We start from the raw sequence: 9,931 nt of genomic DNA on the forward strand, positions 1-9,931 counted from the left end.
GATATATATATATATAAAGTAATAAGTATATATACAGCTAGAAGTGCTTGTTAATAATTAGCATTATTTAATTTGACAGTTATTATATTGCTGGTGTAACTTCAGAGGAACTTATATTCTAATGTGGATAAAATATGCTTGGATGCCAGTCATGGTGGCGCATGCTTTTAATCCCAGCATTTGGGAGGCTGAAACAGGATCACAGTTCGAGGACAGCCTCACAACTCAGTGAGACCCTGTTTCAAAATAAAGAATAGTGCTGGGTGTGGTGGTGCACGCTTGTAATCCTCATGCTTGGGAGGTGGAGACAGGAGGATCACGCAGGTTCAAAGCCAGCCGCGCCTGCTTAAGATACCCTGTTTCCAAAAATTTTTTTAAAAAGGTATAAAATAGGTCTGGGAGTGTAGCCTGGAAGTAGAAGGGCTTCCAGGAACCCCAGTACCACCAAAAAAAAAAAAAAAAAAAAGAATAAAAAAATAAGGCTAGGGTTGTAGCTTGGAGGCAGAATGGCCCTGGGTTCCATCTCCAGTACTGCAAAAATAAAAAAATATATGTTTGGATGGACCACAAGATATGAGTGCATATTAGTTGTAGGAACTAGAAGAGGAAGGAAAGAAAAAGAAAACAACTGTGTGTTTCCTAATCTTTGACAGATGTTTTCGTTCTTGCCAGAGGTTGATTGTGTATTAATTCTTGGGCATGTCTTGACCTAGAAATCCCCGGTGGTCCACCAAGCAGGAGCCCTCGGCTGATTCTGCACAGCCTTTGTTGCTACACCCCCAGCCCTTTTTACTTTTCAGTTTGAGAAAGAGTCTCACTAAGTTGCTGAGGCTGGCCATAAACCTGCAATCCTCCTGACCTTTATTCAGGTCCATCACATCTAAGTGTTATGAAATGCCTCACAGGTAAAAGTGGCTTGCTCACACCATAATTGTGAACTGGTAGAATGGGACTATAGTTTTGAAAAGGCTCCTTAGTGATTCTTTTTTTTTTTTTTTTTTTTTTTTTTTGGTGGTATTGGGGGTGGAACCCAAAGGCTTTCTACCTCCAGGCTATACTCCAGACCTATTTTCTATTTTATTTGGAAACAGGGTCTCACTAAGTTGCTGAAAGCCTCACTAAGTAGCTGAGGCTGGCTTTGAACCTTTGCGATCCTCCTGTCTCAACCTCCCAAGCATGGGGATTACAAGCATGCACCACCATGCCCAGCCTTAGTGATTCTTATATACAGATACTTCCTTCTCCCAACTCCTTATTTTGCCTAGTACCGAGTTGAAAATCACCACTTAAGAGCTTCTCTTGTCTACTCAAAGATCTGTCAGACTGGAAGCTGGTGTTTCACTGGCCTCTCCCATGAAGTTAGCAAGATGTTTGGCCTGCCTGGTATCTAGGCTATGAGAGGGATGCTCACCACTCACTAGAATGCACAGCTGATGCCCTACCAGCATGAACCACAACCTGCCCTGGCAGCATTTTAAAATGTTCATGTTCTTTTGGTGTCTTTGAGGTGATGCTGAGCCCCATCTTTACAGTGAACCCCCCTAATTCTCTAATACTGAGGGATAGTTCACTGCCCTCTAACAATAATGAAAGCAAGTCTCAGAAAGGTCTTTCTTAAATTCTGCATCAGCAAATTCTGTTTGTATAACAGTTTCTGAAATGCTAATAAGTGGTCCATCAAGACACCTGGAGAAAACATTCAGATCTGTATAATCTACAATATAGATTAGCCACAGAATTACTAAGAGTAGGGTTTTTTAAAACAGAATTGGAAAGATTAGCTACATTTAAGATCGTCAAAATACTATCCAAATAAAAAAACATTCATATCTAGGTTGAACTTCATCTAAAATTTTATCTTTTCCCTCTACTGATTTTTTTTCTTCAGCCATCAATGCTATGATTGACCCAGATGGAACTTTGGAGGCTCTGAACAATATGGGTTTTCCCAGTGCCATCTTGCCATCTCCACCAAAACAGAAGTCCAGCCCTGTGAATAACCACAGCAGCCCGGGTCAGACACCAACACTTTGCCAGCCAGAAGCTAGGGTTCTTCATCCTGCTGCTGCCTCGGTCTCAGCTGAATTTGAGAATGCCGAATCTGAGGCTGATTTCAGTATACATTTCAATAGGTTCAACCCCGAGGGGGAAGAGGAAGATGTTACAGTACATGAATGACTTTCTCTTGATTGTTCAGTTACCTGTGGAATGACTGAAAATATTGGAAGCACCATAGTGTTGACATACAAGACAGCTTGGTCAACTACGATCTTGTTATCCCTGTCTTCTTAATTTCATTTACTTTTTACCTGTAATTGTAGTGTCACATCACTCATTTCAAACGGTTTAGATAACTACTTGATACACGCGTAGGAGAAGGCAAATTGTGACAGTTTTATTTTTTTGTGGATTTGTGCTTTTCAAATTGAATTACATTATTACATATTTTCCCTTCATAGATTTTTTTTCTTTTTTTTTAAGCCATGCTGTGACCTGCAAGCAAACTAAATGTCCAACATTTCTGAACCCCCATGTCTCCTGTGCCAAGCTGCTCTTTGAAATGGACTTCCTCTTCAGCTGTACAGATTTGTTAAACCTTTCTGTTTGCTTCTGACTGAGATTTATATTAGTGCTCAGTGGACACGATGACTTGGTGTTCTCTACAGTAGAGCAGACCTTCACGGAAATCATTCTGTGTCCTAAAATTTTCCAACATAGCTGTGATTTATATAACTTTGTTGCTACGTTACTTGTCTTGGGATTTACGGAGATTAACTATTATGTTTGCACTAAGATTTACTGGGAGTGGTAGGTGGACATATCTATATATCAGTAAGGACTAACTGTCTTTTGTACATAGCAGATTGATAATACTGTATTTGTTTTAACCCCACAGTGTTTTACTCCACTTTCAAAAAGATCAATTTGGCACTTTTTTTTAGTTTTTTTTTTTTAATGGAAATAAGATTTTTTTCTCATTTTAGATTAAATGATAATTAGAAAGGTTAAACTAGACAGTTTAGGTGGAGTATATTTTTAAAACTGAGAACACATATATTGGTCCTGTGTTACCAAGTTTATATGTGACAGTTGAAAAAAAATTCCCCTTGAAATGATCATGAGGTTAAATTTTCTTCACTAGGAAACTTGGAGAACCAGTAGTCATAAGATTAGTTGATAGTTTCACTTCCCAGCAGTGAATTGCTCCTGTGTGTTTCCCTATAGGACCCAGTAGTAGATCCTGTCCCAGTCTTACACAATTCTAAGGACCCTGCAAGGCCACACTGACAAAGGCTTTGGGCTCATGCTACCCAACAGAAAGAAGCCTGTGAAAAACTTCTGTAAACTTGCTTTTGTTTTCCCTTTTCAGTAAGTTTATATTTGGATAAGTTTTTAAAAGGAAGTAATTATCCTTGTGTTTCCAGAACACTATAATTTGGGAGAATCTTAATTCAGTTAAATGTTATTAGACCTGGGTTTCCCCCTTAAGCTGCAACTTTTGCAACTTTTGTGTAGTAGTCTTTAATATTTCAGCAATAACCTGTACTACCTTGTTTAAGAAACAAAGTAACTCTGTACACTGCATAATGTTACAGGAGTTTTAAAATCCTGTACTCTTGCAACAGTTAATAAAAATGCAGAATCTTTTTGTAGAGTTGTAAAAACAAAAGTCTGTTGTATAATGGATCTCTTATTTTTTGTTAAATTTAAAAAAAAGGTAAATGAGCTATTCTCCTTGTAAAGCTAAATTCCCCATTCTATCTAACGAACAAAGACTAAAAAAGGTTTTAAAAAACATAAAAGATATAATTGCCTTGAAGGAATAAATAAAACATTAAAACAGGGTCAGTCCATTTGAAGAAAAAGTTGATCAAAATAATCGCCATTGTTCCCTCTTTTATTTAATGTTTGGGTACTGATTATATCCACATGGAAGTAGAAGGTAAGGAGTTAGGAAATAGTCTATGTATGTTCTTGCTTGTTTACACAGTTTTGTTCAATTCTAAACATTTGGCCTTTTACTATGTTATTTTTATTTTGTATGAATACATTATTCTCCTTATTTATTTTTGTTACATTTATTACTTACGTTATTTTGTTATGCATTTAAAAACTCCATTTTTAAATAAAGTGTTTCTGGAACTTTATACAATGGCTATATATTTTATTTCTTCTGCCATCTGATTTACTACTACTTATCAGTTTACCAAATAACTATTTATGAACCATTTTTAAGGCTTAACAAAGGAAAGAAACTTCCAGTTCTAATTAATAAGTGATCATGTTAAATCCTAATACTATTTTTACTAAAGAAAAATATTTTCTTAGCAAATTTTAGTAAATACAATATAATGCACTTAGCTTAATACCCTAATTTAATGTACACATGCAAGTCCTTTCTTTTTATCCAGACTTGGATCGTCTGAAAATTTTATGGCAGTGATATATTTTGGGACCAAAGTAGAAATTTGAAATATCTTAGAAATTGTAAATTTGAGAACTGTCAATTGGGCCTCACACACTTACGTCTTCCCTTTCTTCCCCCATGATATGCCTGTATATTCTTTCTCTTCTGGTCACTAAAATAATCTTTGTTTCTTAGATAGACTAGATACAAACTTCTGTGTCACCTCACTTTCTCCGTGCCTTGGATTTGCTTGCACTATCTCTGCATGATAGAATTCCAACTTTGGGAAAAAACTAAACTTGGATGTTTGCGATGCAGACCCATTTCCAAGGCCATAAATGCCTTTCTCCCTCGTCCCACTACAAAATCATCATTCATATTATTCTCCTAGTTCAAGTAACTTTACAAAATGGTTGTTTTTTCAAAAAACCTGAGCCGGGCGTGGTGGCGCACACTTGTAATCCCCGTGCTTGGGAGGCGGAGACAGGAGGATCTCACACGTTCAAAGCCAGCCTCGCCGGCTTAAGAGACTGTTTCCAAATTAAAAAAAAAAAAAATATATATATATATATATATATATATATATATATAGTTACATTTATTACTTATGTTATTTTGTTATGCATTTAACATGTGTGTGTGTGTGTGTGTGTGTGTGAAATAGATGTCTGGGAGTGTAGACCAGAGGTAGAAAGGTTTCCAGTGCCAAAAAAAAACACCTGAGTCTTTGTCTGTCGGGGCCCACTCGGCTGGACCGAGATGGCACCCAGGCTTGTTGCCAGCGTGGATTCAAAATGGCGCCTAGGCTTGCAGCCAAGTCATGAGACTCACAAGATGGACGTCTCCTTGAGCATGCGCAGTGTGCCATGCTACGTGCCTGCAGAATGATCAGTGACGCCTACCACCAGCCTGCCTATGAGAAAGTCAGAAGTGTGCATGCCCTAGCTGTGGAAGCTTGGGGTTGGTAGGGAATAGAAGGAGGGATTATGATGCTGATATATATTGTTGTACGCATTGTCAGACATATTAGAATTAGAAGAAGAAGAGAGAGAAGAGACATATTAAGAGACATGTTAAGGATCCATTAAAGAAGAATTCATATTTCAGCTGAAAAGGTGTCTGTGTCGTTCTCTAAGCCCCTGCGGGTCGGAGTCTTGGGGGACGATAAGTGGCGCCGAAACCCGGGAAAAAGAAGAACGTAACAAAAAGTTTGCAGGTAAGTAACAAAATAAGATAAAGCTCACAGATGAGCGAGGCTCGCGGATAAGCGAGGGACATAAGATAAAGCTCACAGATGAGCGAGGCTCGCGGATAAGCGAGGGACATAAGATAAAGCTCACAGATGAGCGAGGCTCGCGGATAAGCGAGGGACATAAGATAAAGCTCACAGATGAGCGAGGCTCGCGGATAAGCGAGGGACAGCTGTCAAAAGTTCGCAGATAAAATGCGAGGATAAGTTCGGATGTGATTCCGACGATAAGTTCGCGGTAGATGCGACGATAAGCTCGGAGGTAAATCCGACGATAAGGGGTGTAGGAGTTTATAACAAAGTAAAATTTATCATGGGGTCTAAGGTTGCTACCATGAAGGTCAAAGAGGCTCTTTGTAACATTCTGTCTAAGGGAGGAGTGAAAGTGAAAGCAGCCACTTTAGAAAATTTTCTTAGCACAATTAAAGCAGTAGCCCCATGGTTCCTGGAGGAAGGATATGTGAATATATCTCAATGGAAGCGCCTCGGTCAGGATCTTCTTAAGGCCGATGCAGAAGGGGCTCTCCCACCTGGGACATTGGCTATTTGGAGTTTAATTAAAGCATGCCTGGCGGATAAAACAGGAAGGTATAGTCAAGTTCTGGCTGAAGGCTCTAATGCTTTAGAGGAAGCAAAAGAAGAGATTTCAGAGCAAGGTCGACAGACAGATTCTCACAGGGACGAGGAGTCCTCTGAAAGCGACTCCCCCGATTCCTCCGAGGAACAAGAGGCATGGCCTGTTCCACCAGAGAGAGATAAGGAGGAAGAAGCCTTGTTAGAATCTTGGCGCAGGTTCCAAGTGTCTTGTCACAGTAAAAAGAAACATCCTGAACCTTCTGCTCCTCCCCCTCCCTCTCCTAGCCCGCCACCATATCTTACTGAGAAAGGAAAGTCTGATAGGCGGAAGACATCTGAGGCTAGTCCGTGGACAGAGATTTTGCCTTATGCTTATGGGACAAGGACCATTTGCTAATAATCAAAATGGGTACCCACAGCAAGTGGATCAAAGATATGAATGGACAGTACTACCACAGGGTATGGCTAATAGTCCCACATTGTGCCAAATATATGTAGATAAAGCCCTACAATCTATTAGAAGAGAATTTGCCTCTTCCATGATTTATCATTATATGGATGATATTTTATTATGTGCTAAAACCCCAGAAATTTTGGATGATATGCTTATAAAAACTATATTATGTCTTAAACAATGGAATTTAATTATAGCTCCAGAAAAAATACAACAAAGAAATGTTAAACAATATCTTGGCACCAAATTAGAAGATAATATTATTCGTCCTCTTAAGGTTAGCTTGAGGGTGGACAATTTACAAACTTTAAATGATTTTCAAAAACTTTTAGGGGATATAAATTGGATTCGACCATATTGCAGGCTTAGTAATGCTGACCTTAAACCTTTGTTTGATTTGCTAAAAGGGGATTCAGATTTACTTTCTTCGCGATCTTTAACACCTGAGGCGCGAGCATGTATTCAACTTGTAGAGGAAAGATTATCTGAAGCACAAGTAGATCGTATAGATTATCAGAAAAAATTACTGTTATGCATTCTTACCACAGATCTCACACCCACTGGAGTGTTGTGGCAAGAGGGTCCCATAATGTGGATACACCTCCCTCATTCTCCTAAAAAAGTATTGCCATGGTATCCAGCCTGTGTTGCACAAATAATTATTAAGGCATTAAAGGCAACTCTGACTGCATTTGGGATGCAGCCTGATCTTATCATCACTCCATATACTAAAGAACAGCTTGCCACTCTAGCTGCCACCAATTCTGACTGGGCCATTGTTCATGTAATGGCTACAGGACAATTTGATAATCATTATCCACAACATCCATGGCTCAGATTTGTTTTGGCTCATCCTATTATTTTTCCAAAAATCACTCGATCTGCACCGATTGCTGGAGCGCCAAATATTTTTACAGATGGATCCAAAGGAGGTATGGGCGTGATATTCAAAGAAGGCTCAGATCCACAAACTTTTCTTTTTCCTCATTCATCAGCACAGGCAGTAGAGATTTTGACAGTGATTCAAGTATTTATGCTCTATGATTCCACTCCATTCAATTTAATTTCAGATAGCTTATATGTGGTACAAGCACTTAATAGCCTTGAATGTGTAGGACATATTAAGGGACAATCTACTATTCTTCTATTACTGGCTAAGTTACAACAATATATTTGGAACCGAAAATGTTCCTTCTATGCAACCCACATACGAGCTCATTCAGGACTTCCTGGACCGCTTGCTGAAGGCAATGCTATTGCAGATTTTCATACTCGAACTGTACTTATTTTTTCAAATGAAGACAAAGTTTTACAGGCTCAAGAATTTCACAATAAATTTCATGTAAATTCCCAAACGCTGAGACTAAAATTTAAAATCACTAAAGAACAAGCTCGACGCATTGTATTGCAATGCAAAAATTGTTTGACATTATTGCCACAGCCTACTACAGGAGTAAATCCTCGAGGTTTGCGACCTCTTCACCTATGGCAAATGGATGTCACGCATGTTCTTGAATTTGGCTCTCTTAAATATGTACATGTTTCCGTGGATACATGTTCTGGAGTCATCTTTGCCTCTGCTCATACTGGAGAAAAAGCTCAACATGTAATTTCCCATTGTCTGCAAGCTTTTGCTGCCTGGGGCATCCCTCACCAAATTAAAACTGATAATGGACCTGCTTATGTTTCTCAAAGATTTTCTCATTTTTGTACTCAAATGGCTGTACAATTAAATCATGGATTACCATATAATCCACAGGGCCAAGGCATAGTAGAACGAGCCCATGCCACTATTAAATCTGCTTTACTAAAACAAAAAGGGGGAATAGGGGCTCAATAGAGCACCCCACCTAAAGATAAACTAAATCTTATATTATTTATTCTAAATTTTTTAACGTTGGACGCCAATGGACGAACAGCAGCGGAAAGACATTACAGGCCTCATGAGCGCTATGCAGGGCAAGCAATGTGGAAAGATATTCTTACAGGAGCATGGAATGGTCCAGATCCAGTGCTAACGTGGGCTCGAGGGTCGGTGTGTGTTTTCCCACAGGACAAAGACTCGCCGATTTGGGTTCCTGAAAGATTGGTGCGCCATGTACAGGAACCAATGGAAGATGCCAAGCAACAAATGGATATGGCTAACTCTGTTGGTAATGTTCAACATTGGAGTGAGTGAAAAAGATCTTTGGGGAATTATTTCTGCTTTCCCTCTTCCTTTGCCTGTGTCCACCACTGCCACCATTTTTCCTCGGTTCTTTACGACCAATAGTTCCTTAAATTTGCCATGGATTCCCTTTGATGAAGAAATTAGGCCTTATGCATTCTTCAATATAACTTTAAGTGGTAGTTTATGTTTTTATGCTAATAAAATTTTGAATGATACCTATGATAGTACTAATCCATGTGTGCAGTTATATAATCAAACTATGGGAAAATTTCAGCCATTTAATGATTCCAGTCCCATAGGAAATGTTACTGTCTTGGAAGGATATGCTCCTTTAGCATTTTCTAAATATGAACATCCTGAAAATAAAATAGCTCCTTTGCAGCCGCGGTGGGCTCCAAAATGTTATAGCCCACGTAGCTGGCCATTTAAATGGACTGATTGCCAAGACTCTAAGGTAGTCTGGGCCTCTTCAGACTATGATTTAAGTTTTTCTCCAGGCATATCTACTATGCGCAATCATACTTGGGCAGGATATAATTATGCATATCAAAATCCTATACAGTATAAGCCACCCAATCCTTTTAATATTTGGCTTCTCTGTGGGATAGCAGGAGGCTGTACTGATATAACAGCTATGTCTATGATTTTAGGGGGAACTGTAAAAAATTGCAGCTATTCTCAGAATTTTTCCAATACTTTTGAAAATAGCGTCAAAGTAAATTGTTCAATGGGACCACAACTCCCGTTTGGACCCACTCCGGTTTGTGTAACTACTCCATTTTTTTGGCTTGTTTCTAATAGTTCCTTGGTTAATGATAGTCTAGGTTGTTTTATTGATACCTGTTTTCTAACTTTCTGCTGGAATGCTTCTATGCACCCTTGGGCAGTAGTAATGCGACTGCCTATAGCAGTCCCTTGGCCAGTAAGAGTGGATGTAAATTCCCTTCCAGTTTTGCTGAACCGAGAAAAGAGAGATTTTGGAATTTCTGCTCTTATTGCTGTAATTGTGGCCTCTGTGACCGCGGCAATTGCAGCTGCTGCCGCTTTGGCGACGTCTATAAATACTGCAGCCAC

General features: G+C 39.1%; 1 protein-coding gene across 5 annotated transcripts in view; it reads left to right on the forward strand.

Moving 5' to 3' along the window:
- The window catches only part of CEP170 (centrosomal protein 170), a gene marked incomplete at both ends in the record, with an annotated part of 120,188 nt that extends 118,010 nt beyond the window's left edge, over window positions 1–2,178 (forward strand). For all 5 annotated transcript variants that reach the window (XM_080699142.1, XM_080699143.1, XM_080699144.1 and 2 more), the window contains one exon: window positions 1,889–2,178. In XM_080699142.1, the coding sequence (XP_080555268.1) occupies window positions 1,889–2,178 (290 nt within the window). The remainder of the gene's footprint in view (window positions 1–1,888) is intronic.
- Window positions 2,179–9,931: the final 7,753 nt, after the last annotated feature.

This window comes from Muscardinus avellanarius, assembly GCF_963383645.1.
Source record: "Muscardinus avellanarius genome assembly, chromosome: 7".
Taxonomy (NCBI): Eukaryota; Metazoa; Chordata; class Mammalia; order Rodentia; family Gliridae; genus Muscardinus; species Muscardinus avellanarius.